Source organism: Vulpes lagopus, chromosome 1, assembly GCF_018345385.1.
Source record: "Vulpes lagopus strain Blue_001 chromosome 1, ASM1834538v1, whole genome shotgun sequence".
Taxonomy (NCBI): domain Eukaryota; kingdom Metazoa; phylum Chordata; class Mammalia; order Carnivora; family Canidae; genus Vulpes; species Vulpes lagopus.
The window spans coordinates 5,460,785-5,484,665 of NC_054824.1; the positions used below are offsets into that span (position 1 = coordinate 5,460,785).

General features: G+C 41.4%; 1 protein-coding gene and 1 non-coding gene across 2 annotated transcripts; both read right to left on the reverse strand.

The window, feature by feature from the left end:
* Positions 1 to 2,855: 2,855 nt before the first annotated feature.
* Positions 2,856 to 22,558, reverse strand: AMD1 (adenosylmethionine decarboxylase 1). The gene is made up of 9 exons (XM_041764059.1): positions 22,068 to 22,558; positions 9,440 to 9,526; positions 8,346 to 8,472; positions 7,689 to 7,791; positions 6,336 to 6,378; positions 6,061 to 6,205; positions 5,721 to 5,813; positions 5,487 to 5,642; positions 2,856 to 5,079 (listed from the first exon to the last, which is right to left on the reverse strand). Exons 1-9 carry the CDS (start codon positions 22,175 to 22,177, stop codon positions 4,939 to 4,941), a joined length of 1,005 nt encoding a protein of 334 aa, XP_041619993.1. The 5' UTR covers positions 22,178 to 22,558; the 3' UTR covers positions 2,856 to 4,938.
* Positions 13,708 to 13,814, reverse strand: LOC121474803. Its single transcript, XR_005983533.1, has one exon. It is a non-coding gene; the product is annotated as a U6 spliceosomal RNA (small nuclear RNA).
* Positions 22,559 to 23,881: the final 1,323 nt, after the last annotated feature.

The window sequence follows — 23,881 nt, forward strand, 5'->3', positions numbered from 1 at the left end:
AAAAGAATTTAAATTGCCTATAAAATAGCAACTGGAAAGAAAATTCAAATGGCATTAGCATCAAGGAACCTAAAATATTTGAATTCATCAAAGTCCTACAGATCATACAAAACCTTTCTAGAGAAAAGTTAAATTTTAAGTGGACCCTATCCAACCCTAATAATCCAATCAGGCTTATTATGCTACTTTATCTATTTTTTTTTTTATTATGCTACTTTAAAAGGTATTTATTTCAGGGGAGGAGGGGCAGAGACAGAAACCCAGACACCACACTTAACATAGAGCCTGACACAGGCTTGATCTTGATCCCACTGCTCCAAGATCACAACCAGAGCCAAAACCAAGAGTCAGATGCCCAATTGACTATGCCACTGTAGGCGCCCCAGGCTCCTTAAAAATAGAAATTGAACGGCGCCTGGCTGGCTCGGCTGGTAGAAGATGAGACTTATTATCTTGGGGTGTTGGGTTTAAGCCCCACACCTTGGGTGATATTTACACAGAAATACAGGTAACCGTGGAATAGTCCAAGCACAGTCAAGAACTAGTCAAATAAGATAAAAGGTGTCCAAAGTAATTCAATGGTAAAAGCACAAATGGTGCCAGAGTAACTGCACATTCACATGGGTAAAAAAACCCTTCAGTTCATAGCTCACACCACACACAGAAATCTGAGACAGATGGGTGTAAAAGCCCAAAATTAAGAAGCTTCACCACAATGTGAGGCTAGGTAGATTTATTGACAGAAAAAAGATCCATTTAGAAAGTTGATAAATCAAGCCTTGAGATTAAGAACTTCTACTCATCAAGTTGCTATCAGGAAAATGAAGAGGCAAATCAGACTAGAACATTTGCAAGACACTAGACAAGGAACTTGTATCCAAAATAAAGAGCCAACCTAACTTAAACGTACAGAACACTTTCAAAGAATATACTAATGGTGAGTAAAGATATAAGAACATATTCAGTACTCAGAGAAACAGATTAAGATTGTACTACACATCCAGAAGCCACAAAAACACCTGTATGCACTGTTCATAGCAGCTTTATTCACGTTTTCCAAAAACTGGAAACCAATAAAACGTTTAACAGAATGGATAAAATTATAGTACATTCATACACAATGGATCCTACTTGGCAAAAATACATGGTTCAACCTCTGAAAACCTTTTATCAAGTGAAAAGCACTTTATGTATACCTGGATTTAATTAATGTAATGTCTGAGACCAGTGTCCCCTATGGGGCTTTAGGCTATAGTGAAAAAATAAAAAAGTAGTTAGCTTGAGGGTGGGAGTAAATTGCGGGAGTTGCCTTATTAGGGTTAAATGAACCTTTTGTCTTGATAAGGCTGAGAGCTAAAAAGTGTATCCATTTTCTAGAACTGTGGTTAAGATTTGCATATTTCAACTTTAAATCTTACTTAAAAAGATGTGGATGGATGAACCAGAGCAGAATTCAGGACTATTTAAGGTAGGATATGAAGACTCAATGTACTTTATTTTTTGTATATTTGAAGATTCTCCAAATAAAATGGTTAATTACAAATCTCACCTATTTTCTGGAGTCCTAGCTAATCCTTGCAGACAGCTGTTACAGTCTCTCACGGTAGAAGAGATAGATTCCAGAGGAACAGTTTCCATTTTAACAGGACTAAAAGCGGGGATGAAAACATCAAATTTGAAGGTGGGGAGTCAGGAATTGGTGACAGTTATCTGGCCAGGACAATGAAAATAAGGTCCTTTACCCTTCACAGTGTAATACTACATTTGCGACTTATATGTCTGAATCCACTCGGATCACTTACCTGTTGCTGTAAAAGAACCTGGTGTTGAAGGTATAATACTATATCATATTATAGTTTTCTAGGATCTACCCTTTTTTCAGTCACTTCTCAGAAAATACTCTCTAAAATGCCTTTTCTGAGATCTGAATATACATTTTTATAAGATTCTGATTTTCAGATTATTGTAGACACAAGAGGCTGAAGAACTGAAATTTTGCCAAATAAGTGATAAGATATGTACCTTGGGGATCCCTGGGTAGCTCAGCGCTTTAGCACCTGCATTCAAGCCAGGGTGTGATCCTGGAGTTCCGGGATCGAGTCCTGCAGGAGGGTCCCTGCAGGGAGGCTGCTTCTCCCTCTGCCTGTCTCTCTCATGAATAAATAAGTAAAATCTTAAAAAAAAAAAAAAAGATATGTACCTAACATGGCAAAAATGATCAGGCTTGTAACTTTGTTCTAGTTAGCCAAATAAGTGAATGAAATAAAAGATGTTTACAACTTGCTCCTCCCCATCCCATCATTAAGAGCCTATTCCATAATAAGGGCTAGAACATTTTACCTTCGAACTTTTAACTCCGAACTCACAAATGCATTTTTTTTTTTTTTAATTTATTTATGATAGTCACACAGAGAGAGAGAGAGGCAGAGACACAGGCAGAGGGAGAAGCAGGCTCCATGCACCGGGAGCCCGACGTGGGATTCCATCCCGGGTCTCCAGGATCGCGCCCTGGGCCAAAGGCAGGCGCCAAACCAATGCGCCACCCAGGGATCCCTCACAAATGCACTCTTATTCTTACTACTTACCTTTCCTACTCTTTAATATATATCCCAGTTATTTCTTTTAAGCTTCACTTATGAAGCCACTAAACAAAACAATGTTTAAATCTGAGTATAAATTACTCATTCACCAAGGAGCTTAAAGACCTTAGTCTTCATCATTACTCTTCCAAATGTTAGAAAATAACTATCAAGTATCAATTTCCTAAAATCACAAAAATTGTAGATGTCTAGTATTTGGGTCATGCATACTGTTTAAAAAATACATCAACAGAAAACTTCCTGAATGTCACTAGACAATGGATTAAGCAAACTTTTATTGAAGCTTAAATTGTGATACAGAAATACATTTCATTTAAGTCCAACACCATGAAGAGAGAAATTATGGCACCAAAATTTTCCCTCTATCATACACACTAGGATTAATTTCGATTACTATTTAATCTAGCTTTAATTTTTCTAGGCTTTATTCCATACAAATTTGTGCAGTTTTTCAACATTAGATAGAAATCTTAAATCTGTTAGAAAAAATCAGACCTCAAGCCAACAAATGTCATCAAATCTACTGGGACACTGTTCAAGAACAAAATCCACTTTGAGCATTGGTCCTCAAAACAGTACCGAAACATTAGGTACCGTGTGCTAATTACAGAATCAAACTGATCCATTTGACTGAAAGTTTCTTAAATGAAACCTCAAATCAACATGCTTAAAATAAAAGTCAAAATTTGTGTTCCAACCACTTGATTTCAAACCAAGTAGATTTTATGTTTAGAAACACTAAAAAAGTGTTTCATTAATAAATACGGAAGGAACAAAAACATCACTGCATCAATCCAGAAAGAATAAAAAAAACTTTGTGAGGACAAGAATATAAAAAATTTAGTCAACTTTGCTGTTTTCTCAGCTGCTTAAATCTCAGTATTTGCAAATATAGCTAAAAGATGCCAACTCCTCAAAGCCTGTATTTCTAGTCATTTCCCACTGACCAGTTTGGAATTTGTGTCTTCTTGATAGCATTCTGCTTCATTGTGTATGTCAGAATAACCTGAACAGTTCTCATTCTGGGAAGTTTCACTTGATGCTATGAATTCATGGTGAAAGGAACACCAGGAAGAGAAAGGGTTAAAGTCAGAACACTATCATAATGCATCACAAAGTCAAAGAACTTTAAGCCACAAGATGGCAAAGACAGACTCCATTTTCAACCAGTTTATGTTAAGTTGTGAATGAAAATGGTTGGAGATAGCTGCTAAAGTAAAATGTGAATCATCTGAGCTGACTTATTAAATCCTGTAAATCTAACCTTTATCTTAATTTCCTTGCTAACAAACTTAGTGATAAAAAATATTTTCTAAAAAAAAAAAATTTTTTTCTACAACTATTTAGCAAATTACAAAAGGCATGGTACTCATGAGAAGCTAATCTCATTTAATGGGAACACACAATGGCGTAGCCTCTGGACAGTTCTCCCAGTATACCCTAATGTAGATTTTTAAGGGTCTTCCTTCCTGATCAACAACAGGTTTATTTTTGTCACTATCTCCCAAAAGAGCCCATGTCAATATGAAAGGAGGCCAAACTCCCTTGACCTTAAGAGAAAATTAAGCCCAGGGTTCACTCTCCCTTCCCCCTCCCGGGTATAAGATTAGTATAAACCCACAGTGTTAACAGTGTATTGCTTTATTGAGGGGGGGTTGGGAGGCAAGACACCATGGTGAGGAACAAAATCAAATAAAGGAAGTACAAGTACAGGAAGCAATAATGTTAAAATAGTAATACACAAAATGGATAACTGCAATCATTTTCTTAAGAGGACTTGACTTGTGGAAGATAAACTTTAATTGCTGTTGCAAAAAACATCTGTATGAAGTAGAAACTGGTTTCAGTAATATTAGTAGAGAATATGTTCTAGAAAGTGGAGGTAACTGGATGTAAAATCCTGGCAGCAATTTAATAGAACAGTCCCAGATGATTAGGCTGAGGCCAACACCTAATGAGGACGAAAGCCTTGTCTGTGGGGAATTTTGGATGATACCTGGAGAAATATTACACTGTGCATAAACCAAATTGAATTGTTTTCACAAGTGTTGTAAAGTTTCATATAGTAAAAGGTTTTTTCTACATGCACTTCAATTTCACAGCAAGAGTGGCATAGGATACCTAAACACAGAAGAGAGCATTCATGCAAGATATCTAACTCCTTGATATAATAATGCATACAATTCAAAATGATTACACTATCATTACATCTAGGGCTTTCTGCAGCTACAAGGTGGTGGTTATGGAAAGCATGGCCCCCGATATCAATATCTAAAAAGCAGCCACCACCTCCTTCTATGTGTGTTCTCTTTTTGCGTTTTTTCTTCATTTTTATTAATCAACTCTGCTGTTGTTGCTGCTTCTTAGCAAAACTGGTAAAAACAAAATTGTAATCATTGAACATAGCGCTCTGGCAATCCAGACGTTTAAAGCCTTCAATCTTCTGGGGTGAAGAAAGCACTGTGCGACATTTAGAACTCTGGGGAGAAATTTAAATTAAGCATTAGTACTTATAATCTGAAAAAGTTATTTTCAGTCAATAAATATTTAAGACCGCTGTCTGAACAAACATGGCATTTGAATATTGTAGCTGTCTCATGGGTGGATGAGTAGGACATCCTATGTTGTTCCCCTCCCATCTACCCATCTAAACAGGAAAAAAAAAAATTCATCGATTGGGCTAGATATAAATCAAGGACCAAGTCTAAACAAAGATAGAAAGCATCTCTTCTACTCATAACCTCAACAGCAATACTTCTAGATATCTGACATATGCCACCTTAGAATACGTATTATAAAAAAAAAAAAAAAAAAGAATACGTATTATGACACGATTCACTATTCTCATTTCCTATGTAAGACTTTATTGAGAATAAGACAATTTACCTGATTTACAAACAGGGTGGTCACAAATTTTCCTGGCTTGAAGACTTCAACAACTTTCCTGATCAGGTCATCATAGGAGGTCTGACTTAAGTTTGTTTCAAAGCTAACATAAGAAAATTCTGGTTCTGGAGTGATGTGAATAGTCCAATAAGTTCCCTTAAAGAAATAGTTTTAGGTTAATAATGGAAAGGTACACTTAAATATTTAATAATTATTAAGGAAAATATCACTTACATCCGATTTCATTCCATTCATCGAATACCCACAAGGATTGAACAGTGTGGCATCAATGACAGAACCTGGTATCAGGTCACGAATTCCACTCTCCTGGGAAAGGAAAGACTGATTACATACAAATTTGAAAAATAAACTGAGAAGGAGTTAAAATATTTAGTGCCCAGGAAGAATCTAGAACTATTCTTTTTTTTTTTTTTTTTAAAGATTTTATTTATTTACTCATAAGAGACAAAGAGAAGAGAGGCAGAGACACAGGCAGACGGAGAAGCAGGCTATATGCTTAACTGCCGAGCCACCCAGGCATCCCAAATCTAGAACTATTCTTGAAAATGCTTACACGAGTGACATCCTTTGCAGTAACACCATCTTTCATGTAGAACTGGTCCATAACTGCTGGGTCAAGCTCACTCATCAGAATTTCCAGGGTTTGATCTGGCTGACTGATTACCCGAGTCTCTGGGAAATCCAAAGTATACAAGTACCTATACAAAAATAAAAAGTAGTTTCTAAAAATGACAAATGGCAATTTAAAGTAAATCCTGTAACAACCAAAAACAAAACCAAACCAAAAGGAAACACACACACAGAATGATAAAACTATGTCCAACATACCAACAGTCAGAATTCATACGTCCCATACAATATGCTGCTCCATCTGTTGAGGGAGAACATAAAATAAGTTTAACAGCTCCATTTAATAGATAGGTTTGCCCCCACTGTTCCAATGGTTAGGGTGATAGCGCTTGCCTCCTATTAGACATGTCATCAGTGAAGGGAAGTGAGTTCACAAGTAGGCAGGATGCCCCCTGTCATCCCTTAAAAAAATATTTTACTAAAAATATTTTACTGTCATCTAGAGATATACTTCAGCTACAGTGAGTGAGTCTGAGTGCTGAGAAAACTATGGTGCACCCTTCCCTAAAACTCCACTAAGGAAATAGAATTTGACCACCCATTTGTCTACATGCCATTTTATGTAATGTTCTTTTCCATATTGTTGTCCCAAAGACCCACTCAACATAGTAAATTAACTGGGAGATATTTACACTCCATTATACTCAGCACTGATACAGCCTTGTATAATTTCATATTAGTAGATAAGAATAGGATAGAAATTGGACTTTCTTTTCAATCATGCCTGTGATGGAGGAGGGGTGGGAATCTTAAATTATGCCTGGGAGTGCTTTTGTGCCAAGTTAGTAAAATCACCCTAGGTTTTCAGCCACATCTAGGGTATAACGGTGTTAGATTAGATAACCTTTAAGTTCCCTGACCTTGAAGCTCAAAAAGGAAGGTCTATAAATAAAAGCTTAGTAAATGGAAGAAAATCTTGCCAGTTTGTTTGAAGTGACACTATGATCTCACTGTGCTGATCATTTTTAAGCCAGCTCAATTCCTAAATAGAATGCCAGGCCAGAATTTTTTTTCTTTCTTCTTTTTAAAATATTTTATTTATTTACTTATGAGGGACACAGAGAGAGAGAGGCAGAGACACAAGCAGAGGGAGAAGCAGGCTCCATGCAGGGAGCCTGACGTGCGATCCAGGTCTGGGTCTCTAGGATCACGCCCTGGGCTGAAGGTAGCGCTAAACCGCTGAGCCACCGGGGCTGCCCAGGCCAGAGTTTCTTAACACAGATCAGCATCTTAGCATGGATGTATGAAGGCACTATGCATTTTTCTGGACAAAGGGAACAAAGTCTTCATAATCACTAAGTAGATAAAAATTAGAGCAACTGGTAAGACAAAGATGTCTCCCTCTGGCAAGTGATCAATTCATTTTCTTTTTCCACCTTTTCAACAACATTGACCTGATGTGCACGCACACTCTAAATCTGTAATCAACTTTTACGGATACTCTTAACTATATAATGCACCATACCATATTTGGATACATATGCTTTCACATATATAAAAAGATCTCTGAAAGGACATAAGGAAATGGGTTTTAATTCTATTTAAACTTACTTGGGAAAATTGCATTAAGAAATTCTATTTCTTCCTGGAAATTCCGGTGTGGGTACCCTTGGTGAGAAGGCTTCATGAAATTCTTACGAGAATAAAAGAAGCTCTGAAAAAGATAACTTCACATGAACATAGAATTCTATTACCTTTCCTAGTCAACTACTTTCTGCATATACGTATCAACATCAAATCTGTTCTTTCCCCAATGAAATTTAACATATTTCCCATTTAATATGTTTAAAAGGTAAGTGGTTTTTTGCTGGCCAATAAATAAAAAATGGCCACTTTGTTAGAGCAAGGTTTCAGACCAACATCCGTGAGAAAGGGTTATACTTTGTTTAAGCTGTGGAGAAGAATCTCAAGCAACCATGAAGAACGTAGACCACATACATCTCTTGAGTTTCTGGAAACTTAAAAAATACTCAACCTACTCATGGTAGGTCATAACAACTGTAGAGACAAGGTACTTTATTTCTGGACAGTAGTTTCAGATCCGAAGCAACAATATTTGAGAGCATGTATGCATTTAGTTTCAAGAGTCAGTGATTATCCACAACTAAGCAGTTAAGTATAGAAAATTTATTTACTAGGCAAATGCATATTACAGAGCCCTAACATTTGCCTGGGGGGGAAAAAAAGATAAAATGTCTGATTACTTACTTGAATTGAGTCAAACCCACTGTAATCCCTAGCAAGTTTCAACAGGGGAACCAGTGCTTTCAGCAAGAGGGTGGTACCACATGTCTTCAAAATGAAACGTCTCTTGGAGACAAACATGCTACTCTCACTGCATTTGGAAAAAGTCACAATGTTATAAGGATGTTTAATGTATTACTGAGATGCAATTAAATCTATTACTAGATTATTTACAATGTAAAATCTATTAACTTTCACTGTCAAGATCAAGGATGCGAAGCAAAAAGGACACACTACTGTATTCCTTTCTATTACACAGAAATCATTTTAAAGCTTCCAGAACCCACAGAAAGGCCTTGAATTAGGTATAAAGCATATTAGCTCATTACAAAAACCTCCTCCTATTTCTAAGCCTTCCTCCTCACTTCACCTATCTTAGGATATTCACTAAAAATCATACTTTACTTCAGCTGTACCACCCACTCGGACATATATTTCTGCAAACATCCAATTAGGTAATAAGCTCTTTTAGGAAAGGAATTTGTTTTAATTCATTATATTCCCAAGGCCTGGCACACACTAAGCATTTGATAAACATCTGTGTATGTCCAACACAAGCTTAGTAAAAAACCAGGCACTTTGTTCAATCCAGTAGCCACAAGGTTCATTATAATATGTATAATTGCTTTTGTTGAATAAATTAGCTTTGTACCTAATAAGCATGCTGAATGGCTTTCTTTCATATATAACAATTGTATTTATACAGAGAAGCCAATTTTCACTTTGAAGTTCTGATATTGAGAGGCATATACTAAAAAAGACCTATCTGGGGCTGAGAATAAAGGTATAATGCTATTCTACTACTCTCTTTTACAGCTACTTCCTGCTAACTAAGGAGGTAAAGATAGCAATCATCTTGAAGAGCTATTATTAGTATGAGACTTCAAAACATACCACATAGGGATATCTAAAATAAACATTTTATTTTATACTATTATTTCTCAAAATAAAGTAAAAATGATTACACTACTAAGATCCAGAGGAACAATTCGCTATTCCATGTAAAGTAGGATTCAGACTGAAACTAGGTAGCTAACATTTGTTTTCGCAGAACTCACCTGAGTACATAAGCTTCCTGCTTGTCAGTTTTTGTCACACTTATGATTGAACATTGCACATCCTTCAGAAGTATGTCCCACTCAGATCTATTATTTAACAAAAAAGGGATGATTAAGTCATAATAGTACTTGCCTACTTGAGTAGAAATTACAAAGCTCTTAAACTTGTGTTCTTTTTTTTTTTTTTTTAAATTTTTTTTTATTCTTTATTTATGATAGTCATACAGAGAGAGAGAGAGGCAGAGACACAGGCAGAGGGAGAAGCAGGCTCCATGCACGGGGAGCCCAACGTGGGATTCGATCCCGGGTCTCCAGGATCGCGCCCTGGGCCAAAGGCAGGCGCCAAACCGCTGCGCCACCCAGGGATCCCTTAAACTTGTGTTCTAACACAATTTAACCCATGTATATTTGTCACATTCTTGTTCCAGCTTCTGAGTAACGTTTTTATTTCAAAAACCTATCTATACTGACATATCCAGAGTAACAAAGAGCAAACTTGAAAACTGGAAATTAAAAGCCATTTACAATTTACTCAGAAAAAAAAAAAATGACAAAATGAATAAGACTTGCAGAGGAAGTTTAAAAGGCCCTTAAACCAAGGAAAATCTTTACCTTTCACCCACAAGCAAGTGAAGAGATTAAGTAAAATGAGATTTTTTCTTTTGCCTATCAAAGTCATCAGAAACTTGAAACATGGTTTTTGTTGGCAATTCAACATGAAGATTTTGGGCAACATTATACAACTCTTTAACAGGATCAAAAATATGCCCATTCCAACAAAGTGAAAAGTCTGTAGTATAAGGCAATGGACTAAAATGGAAGTCAAATGGGCATAACAAAAGAAATTAGTTTTAATTTTATCTGATTGAGACCTAAGAAGTGCTTCCCTCTTTAGTGTGTCCACTATAAACCGAAATATTTATAAAACAATTTCACACGACAAGCTTATAATTACCAAATTAAAGGCTTGAAATATTTTTAAGGCTCTTAATGTTTGACAGGTCATTCCTGTATACCCAAGAAAATAGCACATTATGGTTAGTTTTCTTATCCTGTTAAGACTCTGTAGAAGAAATCCTCAACAGCACAGCCAGCACAAAACCAGGTATGTTTTAGTCTTTTGTATTAAAAATCAAGCACAGGGGCACCTGGCTGGCTCAGTTGGGAGAGCATCCAACTCTTGATCTCGGGGGGGCTATGAATTTGAGCCACATATTGGGTATAGAGATTACTTAAAAAACAAAACCAAACCACCCACAAGCATAGTGCCAGTCAAACCTGTTAGCATTTTGTGCCTGTTTCATCATTTTCTAAAAAAAAAATGTTTACCGGCCCAACAGGCAATTATATGACCAATCACAGAAGGCAGTAATTCCTAAGTTGGGTAAATTAGTTAAATTGAACAGTACTGAGACTTACCTGAAAAAAACTCAATTGTTAGGCTTGCTAATGATTATAGAGCCTATCTGCCTGTAACTTTAACCAAGGATTTTTTTTTTAATTTTTTTTTTATTTATTTATGATAGGCACACAGTGAGAGAGAGAGAGAGGCAGAGACACAGGCAGAGGGAGAAGCAGGCTCCATGCACGGGGAGCCTGACGTGGGATTCGATCCCGGGTCTCCAGGATCGTGCCCTGGGCCAAAGACAGGCGCTAAACCGCTGCGCCACCCAGGGATCCCTAACCAAGGATTTTTTTAAGTTTATTTTTATTTTTCAGAGGTGGGGGATCTCAAGCAGACACTCTGCTGACAGTGGAGTCTGACACAGGGCTCCATCTCACAACTCTGAGATCATGACCTGAGCCAAAATCAAGAGTCAGACACTCAAATGACTGAGCCACCCAGGAGCTTTGGCCAAGCAATGTTTATTAAGTGCTAACAATTAGCTTTCTTTTAAAAAGGTGCTGATGACTGTTTACATAAAGAAAAAGAAAAATACACATTAGACTGGGCCACATCTTTGCAGTTTGTTTCAAATTTTTCAAATGGTACAATTTGTTGTTGACATTTCTTACAATTAAAATATCTCTGTGCTTGGTTTCTTTATATCTGGTGGGCAATAAAACCTACTTCATATAACTGATTAAGTTATATAATGCAGGGATCCCTGGGTGGCGCAGCGGTTTGGCGCCTGCCTTTGGCCCAGGGCGCGATCCTGGAGACCCGGGATCGAATCCCACGTCGGGCTCCCGGTGCGTGGAACCTGCTTCTCCCTCTGCCTGTGTCTCTGCCTCTCTCTCTCTCTCTGTGACTATCATAAATAAAAAAAAAAAAAAAAAAAAAAGTAGTTATATAATGCATACATAATGTACCTACTCAATGGTAAAAATTCAAGCATCGAATATACAGGTAAATAATAATACCCACTATAAGCATTAAGTAAAATTCTGCAGCACACAGGTCTCTCTTTAGAGCTTACTTAATTCAGATCTTACCTTAAAAAAAAAAAAAATCGTATCTTACCTAATGACTTCCCACTAGAATTCAGCACTCTTGCAAATAAATATTCTCTTCCACTCACTGGACACGCTACCTTTCCAGTTACAGTCACTATTCATGCAGACTCCCTCAGTCCGTTTCACTGAGATAACTGACATACACTGCTGCATGTAAGTTTAAGGTGTGCAGCCTAAGGGTTTGACTTACTCATTTGTGAAATGATTACCACAAAAGGTTTAGTTAGGATCCATTGTCTCATATATACAATAAAAAGAGAAGGCAGAAAAAAATAATCTTTCCACTACGAGAACTCTTAGGGTTTATTCTCTTAACTTTCATGTATCATACAGCAGTGTTAACAACAGTATATTACGACTTGAATCATGTTCCGTAATGTTTTCTTTCTTGTATAAATTTGTTTTTCTCTGGATTTAAAAGCTGTCTGCTTTTTCATTTGCTTTGGTTTTCTATGCATTAACTTATCCTCAGATGTTCCCCCAACTGTTTCAACATTTCTTTTGAGTGATTCTTGGCCAAGATTAGGGTACTAAGACTTAGCTAGTCAAAAAGTCTATATACACATGGATGGGGCTTGTTTACTGTCAGCCTCCGTACAGGGCATGTGGGGGTTTCACTGGGAAACTCCCTATTAGTGTTTCTTTTAAAGTTCTTTCCTAGGCAGGTCAGATCATCCAAATATTCCATTCTCTTGCCTGGTGAGCATGAGGAATTCTGGTAGGCAAAAGAGGGTAAAGGGCTAATGATCTCTCATTCTAAGTTTTTATTCCTTATTTTCAGTATAGTCACTTTACCCCTCTCAACAGTACTTAGTTCTCATTTCAGAGAGATCCTTTGTTACTCCCAGAGAATAAACTATTATCCAATCTTCAGATCTCCTGGCATCCCCTCTCTCATCTGACTCAGATTTTATTTTATTTCTTAAAGATTTTTTATTTATTCACGAGACACACACACACACACACACACAGAGGGAAGAAACACAGGCAGAGGGAGAAGCAAGCTCCATGCAGGAAGCCCGATGTGGGACTCGATCCCGGGACTCCAGGATCACACCCCAGGCTGCAGGTGGCGCTAAACCGCTGCGCCACCGGTGCTGCCCAAATATGAAAGTTTTTAAAAAAATCTTATTTATTTATTCATGAGAAACACAGAGAGAGAGGCACAGAGACACAAGCAGGTTCCCTGAGGGGAGAGCCCGACGTGGGACTTGATCTCAGGACCCCAGGATCACAACCTGAGCCAAAGGCTGATGTTCAACTGCTGAGCCACCCAGGCGTCCCAGCCTTAAACTTTTTAAATCTAAAATTGTTACATGCTCCTTTATTGTTTGTCACTGTAATAGTTCAAGTATTTCGAAGGCAAGTTCTTGAAAAGATAAACTCCTTTAACAGAATTATCTTGTTAACAAACTTGATTATATATTCCACTTGAAGTGCCATCTCATTTTAATCTACATAAATGGAGCTTACTCGTTTCACTGCCAAATAACTTAGTTATAAGAATCCATTTATTAAAATGAACCTACATGTGATTGTTTTCTCAGTTTTTTTTCCCTGAAACACACAAATCCCCTGGAGGGATCTGCTGATGCAAACATGTTTAACTTTTTTGGTTTGAACAGAACCCGAGAGACCTGTGGGGCACTTGCTGCCCCCAATCTTTTTTCTGTGTTGTTCAGAATGGGTGACTCCTACTGATCTATCTTCATGTTTATTCACTCTTCTGTCCATTTCCATTCTACTAGAGCCCACCCTGGAAACTTTTTTTTTTCCCCCAAATTTTATTTATTCATGAGATCCTAAACAGGAAAAATATGGAACGCTTCACGAATTTGCATGTCATCCTCCTTGCGCAGGGGCCATGCTAATCTCTGTATCGTTCCAACTTTAGTATATGTGCTGCTGAAGCGAGCACTCACCCAGGAAACTTCTTATTCCAGTAGTTACTTTCCTGTTGCATTTTAAAGTTCCATTTTCTATTTCTTTAAGACTTTGTCTTTTCCTTTTAAGCCTACTCACTCTTCTTATAGAATGTTTATGACAGCTGTCTCTAAAGCTTGATTTGCATCCCCTTGAGGCTACAGTCTTTTTCCTTTGAGGGATGCTGAGAATTTTCCTGGTCATTCGTAAGTTGAACAATTTACAACTGCATCCTGAGCATTTTGATCATGTTACATAATTTTATTTTATCTTTACTTTTTTATTTTTGTTTTTTAGTTTTGTTAAATGTTACAGAATTTTAAATCTTGTTTCAATCCTATGGAGCATGTTGATTTTAAAAATTGTTTTAGCAGGCAACTGAAACGGTTAAGCTCAGTTTTCAAGTTTTTATTCAGCTTCTCTGGGTTATGTTATAGTTTCACATTTTAGTTACAAAAGCCCTTGTCATGGTACTCAGATCTGCCCTGCTTTCGTGTCACCCAGTGACCAGACTGGGACTGGGGAGGTGATCTATCAGTTTTCAAGACCTCTGACATACTGTTTAAGATCAGAGGTGTATACAGGAGCAGCTGAGTGGGGTTTATATAAATCTTTATGGGATCACTTTCTTCACCGCTCTCTCCTCCCAATAATCTTGTTGACAAGATTCAGGGTGGGGGGCCCAATTCTTGGTCCTCTGGGTAGGAAGCCAAGGTTTTAGTTTGTTCACGGGCAGCAGGCTGCCTAGAACTATCTGTCCCTCTGGGGCCAAACAGGTAAACGACAAAAGGGAAAAGAGGAATAGAGATATCCTTGATGTTCTTTACTCTGGTCAAAAAGGGGTCCCTCCTGCACCTGGAGTTTTAGGCATCTGTCTGGCCACAAGTGTGGACACAGGACTGCCAGTGTTGTCGGTAGAACATATACACAAAAAGCGAAGCAATAAAAAAAATTTAAAAAAGGATTTTCCCTACTCTCTCTGACCTGAAGACGCCAGAAAGGCCCAGCCCCCTTCCTTCTCTGTAGACCAGAAATAGAGGACCTCTCTTGGAACTCTTTTTGTCTGTACCTAGTGTGCAGTTACCAGTTTCTGGCAGCTTTTCAGACCACCCCAAGAGATAATGAAAAGAAAAGAACAGAACAGAAGAAATCACAGTTGTTTCAGTGGTATTTTGAATTATGGTTTCCTTTCTCAATTCACCTGCTAACATTTAATTTTCAAAGTCCTTACTGTTCCATGCATTCTGTCCAAGGTTTTTAGTAAATACAAGAGACAGTTGTAGAGTGTGCTTATTCCATCTTGAGGGAAACCAAAATGCTCTTACACTCATTCACCATTAAGAAATTTTCCAACCAAACTCTTCCTCACCTAATAAAAACCCTCTAGCATTTTTTCAAAGTCATGGCATGTGAGAATGCTGTTGCTTCAAAACACCTTAAAACATAGCTGAGTAAACAACCAAAAAGACAATCTTGAGAGCTAACAGGCTCAAAAAAAGAAACCAAGGGCACGATGTAAAAGAAAACGGAAAAAGTCAATACAATGCTATACATGTATATAAAGAGAAAGGTGAAAAACCCACACCAAAAACAGCTGAGAATTTTAGTCAATTATTTTATCACATTTCTCCCAGGAAAATAAGCCTTGTTTTGTAAATAAAGGTTTACTGGATCCTAGCCATACCCAGGTCACAGCAAGTGCCCCCCAAAATAGGATGTTCTTTACTATTAACAGTACATGGATCGAATAAACTTAGATCACCACGCAGGAGTTGCAAAGCATTAATGGTATATTTTACTATATTTGAAATTCTCTTAAAGAATCTGTGTTTTAATAAAGACACAAGTTGGGGGCATTTACAAGGGCAAAGATTACACTAAAACGACAGGCTTCTGAAGGTTATCTGATCAAACAAAACCCAAAAGGGACAACTGACTACATTTTTAAATGTAGTATGTAAAAAGTAAATGCCACAGGTCAAATGACCTTCAACAACAGAAGTGCCAGGACTACAAATTGGGAGAAAAAGCCATCCAACGGGTGCTGAGAAAACTGTCCACACAAAAGAATGAGGTTGGATCCTTACCTTACACCATCTACAAAAATTGATAGATTAAAAAACAAAACCAAGACCTAAAACTACAAAAGTCCTAGAAAACAGGGGAAAGCCTCAGGACACCGGATCTGGCAATGCTTTCTTGGTTATGACACAAAAAGCACAGGCGGCAAAGGCCAAAGTAGACAAATGAGACAATATCAAACTTAACTTCATAGGAAAGTACTCAACAGAGTGAAAAGACAATACAGGAGAAAATACTTGCAAATCACATAGGTGATAAAAGGTAAACTTCCAGAATATACAAGGAACTTCCCTAAGAGTAAAAACCTAATGGTGCATGCTTGGCTGGCTTAGTCGGTGGAGTGTGCAGCTCTCGACATGGGATTGTGTTTGAGCCTCACGTTGGATACAGAGATTACTTAAAAATCTTGAAAATAACTAAGTGATGCAGCCATTACAGAAAAACAGTATGGATGTTCCTCAAAACCTTAAAGATAGAACTACCATCTGACTGATCTGGTAATCCCACTTCTGGGTACAGATCTAAAAAATTCAAAACAAGGTCTGGCAGAGGTATGTGCACACCCACACTGTTGTTCACAACCAACAGGAGATGGAAGCAACCTCAATGCCCATCAAAGGATTAACAGATAAATAAAATGTGGTATGTACATAAAACATGGATAAATCTTGAGGACCTTATGCTATGTGAAATAAGCCAATCATGGAAGGACAAATACTGTATGACTCCATTTATGAAGCACTCATACTCCTATGAAGTATCTAAAGTAGTCAAAATCCTAAAAGAAGATGGTTACCAAGGATGGGGAAGAAGAGAGGGGAAATTAATGGCTTTAGTTTCAGTTTTGCAAGATGAAAAAGTTCTAGAGAACTGTTGCACAACAATATGAATATACTTACAATACTGCCCACTTAAAAATGGCAAACTAAGATGTTTTTAAATCACAATCTTATAAAGTAAACGTCAGAGGGAACAGAATGTTGCTGGCAGGTGGAAGAAACCCATTAAGCAGAATATCACTCTCATCACCCAGAGTTGGATCCTAACCTCAGATCCAGTAGGTCAGATACGCTGCAGATGGTGCCTAAAAATTTGCATTTAAAAGGCCTCCTTGTGAATAAAAACTGGTTTCAGGGTTACCAAGTAATTCATCCAAAAAGTCACACAACTATGTGAAGTTTCCCTGAGCTGCGACCTTAGGTAACAGCCTAATTTTAGTGACTCCCCTTACCACATTACATTCAGGCCTCTATACCTTACCCAAGGTTATTAGTCTTTGGGCCAACATCATCCTAAAATAGATTATTCTCTATCAAAGCTGAGACTGACCAGAAGTTAAATTCTGAGTATACCCTTCCCTTGAGTTAGGGGCAGTTAGTTCAGATATCCAGAAAAATAAAAGCCTTCCCCTTTTGTTCAAAGAAATCAACTGAAAATACACAGTGCTAATTTTAATTACAGTATTAAATTCTCTCTCACAAGCTTTAAAATTTAAATCACTATTAGTATAATTACTGCTACATTCAGTTGATTATTACTTTCAACGCATACAAAGAAAGGGTGGTTTGGGGACAACAGTTCAAAGTCTTTCAAAACTTTTGTGAAGAATGTAACAAGAAGCTTAATTCAATAAGAAGCTTTTCTACTTCAAAACATTTACACTAAAAGGTTTCTTGGCAATGGGCTGTCAATTTCTTCAATGTAAAATTACTGATCCCACTACTCCTTAGGGCTTTTTCCAATGTCAACAGTATAGATTCTAGTTTTTAGTTTCATGTTAACTGTGCAAATAATACACCTCTAACCATCCTATAGTTAATATTTACTCTCTTCACCTCCACTACAATTTCCCATCTGAACCCACCTCATTACTAAGAATAAAAGCTCAGGGTTATGAATTCAAAAGCAATAATCTTTCTTCCCAGCAAAAATTTTTATTTTCTAACAGACTTCCTCCCCATAACTGCCATTTCCTATAACATAAAAGGCTTTTGTTTGGTCCAGCAACCCTAAGACATCTTAATATATGATCACTGATTTCTATTCACATCCTTTTGAAATCTGAAAAAACTGCTAGAGAACCTGCAGTTTACCACCACCCCCCCTTCCTTTTTACATTAACTTCAAGCAATGTGTGAATTAAGTCAGTTTTAGAATGTCACCAACTCCTTTATTCATATGGATATCCTGGACTGGTGCTTTTCTTCAATATACTGTTAACCACTATTCTTCAACCGGAGTCAGTGAAGATTTTCCACTCTCCATTTACTTATTTTTACTTTTTTAGAGAGGGACAGAGAGAATCTTAAGCAGGCTCCAGGTCTGGTGTGGAGCCTGATGGGGCTCAATCTCACAACCCAAGAACAAAAACCGGTGCCTGGGTAGCTTGGTCGGGTAAGTGACTGACTCTCAATTTCAGCTCAGGTCCCAATCTCAGGGTTGAGATCAAGCCCCCATTGGGCATGGAGCCTGCTTAAGATTCCCTCTTTCCCTGGGGCACCTGGTGGCTCAGTCAGTTAAGTATCTGACTTCAGACAAGGCCGTGGTCTTGGGGTTCTGGGGAATTGAGCCCCGTGTTGGGCTGTGCACCTGGCAGGAGTCCGCTGGTCCCTCTCCCTTTCTTCCCAATAAATAAAATCTTAGGAAAAAAAAAAAAATCTCCCTCTGCCCCTCCCCCAAACTCTCTCAAAAAACAACAGAAACTATATAATGTACCCATTGTCTCTCTTGAGAAGTTAGAAAAAGATTCTGTGTTCTGTAATTTGATTAGATTACACTTAAGATACTACCAAACAGCCTACCGGAGAGTGGGAAATGTTTAACAGACAAGTTCTAGATTGACTTGGGAGTTAAAGCTTGGAAAGAGGAGCCAATTTTGCTTCAAGTGCACTGAATTCCCTCATACTGTATTAAAAATAAAATTCCAGATGGAATGCTGATCTAAACATGAAAAGCAAAACGAAATTTAGGAGGAAAAAAAGAACATCTTCATTAATCTCAAATAAGAAGAGGTAGTATAATAGGATGCAAAACTGCTAATCAGAGGCAGCTGGCTGACTCAATGGGTAGAGTATGAAACTCCTCATCTCTTAAATTCAACCCCATGTTGCATACATAGGTTATTAAAAAAAATTAAAAACCTGCTAAGCATTAAAATGGAAAATATTGATAAATTGGAATACGCTAAAAACTGTGTGCTTCTGGGGCACCTGGGTAGCTTAAGTGTCTGCCTTCAGCTCAGGTCATGATCCCAGAGCCCTAAAATGGAGCACCCGTGCCCCCACCTCCTTGTTGGGCGCTCCCGGCTCACTGGGGAGTCTGCTTGTCTCTCTCCCTCTGCCCCTCCCCACCCCTCGTGGGTACTCAAATATATTCTAATAATCTTAAAAACAAGAACAAAAACCCTACGCACTTCTGTAAGGGATCACGAATAGAGTGAAAGGGGATGCTATGGAGGGTACAAGAGATCTGTAACACATCCCCAATACAGGTCTCCTACAAACAGAAGGCATTCCAAAAGAATAGGCAGCATTTCACAAATGGCAAGTTCGGATAGGAAAGGATGCTCAACTCCCATTAGTCTGAGGAGATGTACATACTATTTTACACCCACAAGAGCTAAAATTAAAAAGATAATACCCAGTGTTGGATGAAGATACGGAGCAGCTAGCACCCTCATGCTGGATACACGCACACCTTAGGGCTTAACTCTTCTCCGAGGTGTGTGTGTGTAACAGAAAAGCATACTTATTGTTCACTAAATGACATCTGTACACAGCAATATATTTGTATTAGCAAAGTGGAATCTACCCACTAACAATACGGCGAGAAAACTGGTACACGGACATTAAACCCTACACAAAACGTCAAACGTGTAAGGCTGACCAAGGGGCCTCATGTGACGATGCATACTAAATGATTCCACATTATTTAAAGTTCAAAACCAGGTGAAGTTGGGAGGAGAGGGTACAATAGTAACTGGAAAACAGCGCAAGAGGGCATTTTCCTAGAACATCTATGATCTCTTTAATATCTAGCATCTATAGGAAGACCCTGTAGGATATTTGTGCCTTCTGCTAATCCTTTCCATGTCCTTAGATATTTTTTAATTCAGTCGATTAATGTCTTCTTCCAATTCTGCCTTTATTTGCATTTTAATGGAATTACTGAGTGGGGATATGGAGGCTTTTACATTTTTATCATTAAAAAATAAAGCCACTGAAGATGGATTACGGAAAAATATACTGTAACAATACAAACTAAAACTCCCCAGTGACACTATCTCCCCTATCTAAATAAAAATACATCAAACTGTAGGACACCCTTTACCGTGTAGCCTTTTAGACTCCAACCTGACAATTTCTTCTCCAGCCCCGGGGAGAAAATAAACACACTTTATCCTCACAACCCAAAGGTAGGCGCACCATGGTCTTCATTTTAGCAACGAGGAGATATAAAGGCTGTCTGAATTCAAATTTGGATATTCCAAGGCAATGCACTTAAACCATTTCATTATGATTATTCTTCTAGGTTATAATCCTCCTCTGGGGCCCACAACGCCGAACTCCTCAAGAAACCCGAAGCAAAGGGTCCCTGTGGCCAGGCCATTGATTTTAGGGGATTTACCTAAAGTGTTGACAATTTTTCACATATTTTTATCTTCTAGCATATAACCTAACCGAGCATCCTTGACACATCAGAGAAGTTGTTCCTACAGAGGTGGCCAACGGGCTTCAGTTAAATGAACAAGAGTTTTCAGTTCTTACCTGCTCCATGCACAAAAACTGAAATGTGATGTAAACCCTCACAATAGTGATTTAACGGACGCTTAGGGTCTATAAAACGTTCTGGCACTAAATCGCGAACAAATCGGAACATTCTGCCCACGAAGGTCCAACTTTTGTCATCATTTTAAGAGCCACAGTGATTTCAGGGGCCGAAAGTACAAAGGAAAAGTGGTAAGTGGTGCTCGGACGCCGAAAGGCGGGCGGGCGGGCGACCCTCTCAGCAGCCTTTCTCCCCTCTCCTTAGGTCCAGAACGGCTCAAGCTTCCATCGTGGCATCTGCCGTAAGAACTTGGGGGAGGAACCACCGTCCTTCCTTTATTGACGGTGTGTGCCCACGCAGGCAACAAAACGCGCCGAAGCGGGGCAGAGCAGAGCAGAGCCCCCGCCGTCCGCCCGAGGCCCGCTCGGCAGCCCCGCCGGCTCGGCCCCGCCGCATCACCGCCACCGGGGAGCCCCCCTTTGTGCGCTGGAGGAGCGCGAGGAAGGGCTCCCCGGGGGGCTCCCCGCGCCGCCCGCCGCCCGCCGCCCGCAGGGGTCCCGCGGCACGTGCCCGCCGGGCTCCCCCGCTCCGGCCGCGGCTGCTTTTTGTCGGGGACGGCGGCGAGCGCAGCCCGCATTCCTGAGCCGCCCATTGGCCGCCGCCCCGGGGCCCGGCTCTCGGGCGGGCCCGGGCGCCCATTGGCCGCCGCCCCGACGAGGCGGCCGCGCCGGCTCCTCCGCACTCGTGCGCCGCGGGCAGGCCCGGCCCGGGGACCACCTCCGGGCGGTCTCTCCGCGGTGCCCCCGCGGGCTCGGGCCTCGAAGGAATCGGTCCCGCCGCGGACGGGCCCTGCCCGCGCGCGCCGACGCCCTAACAGGTTACACGGCCGAGGCCGCCCCGGAAAGGGTTTGGTGCAGAGCACGTTACGGGGCGGCCGTGGGGCCCGGCCCTGCGCAGCGCCTCCCGGGCGCCACATGCTGCCGGCGCCGACCGCGGGCGGGAGGCCTGCGCGCCAGCCCCGCAGCGCGCGGGGAACACCCGCCCGGGCCCGCGCCCGCGCCGCCCTCCGCGCCGCCCCCCGCGGGCACGCCCCAACGGAGCCGGCCGGGGCGCCACACCTGCCGGGCCCGGGCCGCCCTGCTCGCCGCGCGGGGGACGTTACCTGAGCACGCGGCGCGCCGGCCTGCCTCCCCCCCTCCCCTCCCCCTCCCCCGGGCCGCGCCGGGCCCAGCAACGGCGGCGGGAGGAGCCGGAGCCGGCCCCGGCCCCGGCCCCGGGCGGACGCGGCCGCCCCCCCACTACCCGGGCCCCCGCACGGCCACCCCGCCCGGCCCCGCCCGCGGACCTGCGCGCCCCCACCTGCCCGCCTCCGAGGCCGCGACAGCCCCCGCGCACCCACCTGGGGATGGTGCGAAGGTCTCCAGATCCTTGGCTGGCGTCGGGCTGCTGCCTGGAGAACCACACCTCCAGCAGCTTCTCGGTCCCTTCGAAAAAATGTGCAGCTTCCATCACCGTGAGACTAGCGAACAACCAACAACCACAGAAAATCAACTAAAATTAAATTTCTTCTCCCGCCGCCGCCGCCGCCGCTGCGGATTGTTCCAGCTGTGTTACTAAAGTTCAGGTTCCTTTTTTTTTTTTTTTTTGCTATAATTTTATATTAACTTTTTTTTTTAAAAAAAAAAGGATTAATAAAATTTTCCCGGCTTTTTCTTTTTGTGTGTGTGTGTGTGTGTGTGTGTGAGCGAAAGTTGAACGTGAGTCTGTTGGAAATAGAGGCAGATACAGTTCAGTTTTCTTGTAGTCCGCTGTTTCCCCGTTAGAGAGAGTAGAGCGAGCGCTAGCTAATGTCGCCGGCCATACTGTGGAAGCGAGGGCGCTGCGTGAGCGCCGCCCTTATATACCCCGTCTCCCCCGAAAGGCCAGGAAGTGACGCAACGTCCCGCCCCCCAGGCTCATTGCTGCCGCCGCCTGTCAATCAGCAGCTACGGAGTTGCGGCTGGCTGGAGGCCCGCCTGCCCCCGAGCGCGGGGAGCTGCCCGCCGCGCTGCGGTTCGGGCTCGCGCCGGCCCCTGGGCGGGAGACGGCGCTGTGGGGTCCGGTTGGGGATTAGGCGCCTGGGGTCGATGCGGAATGGGTGGGGAGAGGGCGAAGGGGGGTGAGGGGAGGCTGCGCCGCGCTGCCTTAAACAACCGGTTTGCAGGGAACATGGGTGGGTCCTCCGGGAGGGCCGGCGGGGCCGGCGGGGGCGGTGGCCGCTGCTGGGATGGCGCGGTGCTCCTGCTCCCGCTCCCGCCCCCGCCCCCGCCCCCGCGCAGCTCCCCGCGGCTGCTGAGCCCCGGCCGCTCGCAGGTGCGCTCCCCCCACGGCGAGGGGAGCCACGCATTTGCAACTCCACGTCCGCCCGTGGCGCGCGTGCTGCAGGGGTCGCGTTTGGAGGCGGCTGGATTCCGCTGCTGCTCGTGCCTTAGCCGATGTGCTTCGAGAACGCAGCTCCCGACCCGTTTACACAATAGCCCAGAAGCGTTGTCTCCCTGTTTTTAAAAAAAAAAAAAAAAAGGGAAAAAGCAACGTGGCGGCCAGCCCGGGAGGGCTCGGGCTCTCCCCACCTCCGACCATGTGGCTCGCCCAGCCCCGAGCTGGCCGAGCGGCGCGGCAGCTGCTGTGCAGCCCTGGCGATCCCGTGCTCCCTTGGGTCGGTCGGTGGGAATTTATTTTGCAAGGCTCTTTCTAGAAACCGGCTTATTAAATATGGCCTGAAATTGTTTGATGTTTTTCTTTCAGTGTTCTCAAACTGATGAACTAGTTGAAAGCACCACCCCCTCCCCCCCCAATGTACAGTGATATCATCCCACGTGCTTCAGGAAAATTTACATGGAAATTCATGGAACAGGCATCTGACCTATCACTAGCAGTGATTTAAAGAAGTATGAATTGAAAGAAAGAAGCAACCATACACTTAATACTTCAGTAATCAACATAAACTGTAAAATGGTTGGCAAGTCGTAAGGGTTTAACCCGAGGTGGCAAAATTGTGACCAAGTCATGACTTTTACTCGGGAATATGGGAGGAAAAAAAAAAAAAAAAACACCCCAGCCTGTCCTAAAAATTACCATTGTCATAACACAAAAGACTTTTCCCCCTATTGTCCTTAGAGAAAGACTTCTTTTAACGGAAAGTGAAATGAGATAATGTTTTAAGCGTGAAAAACC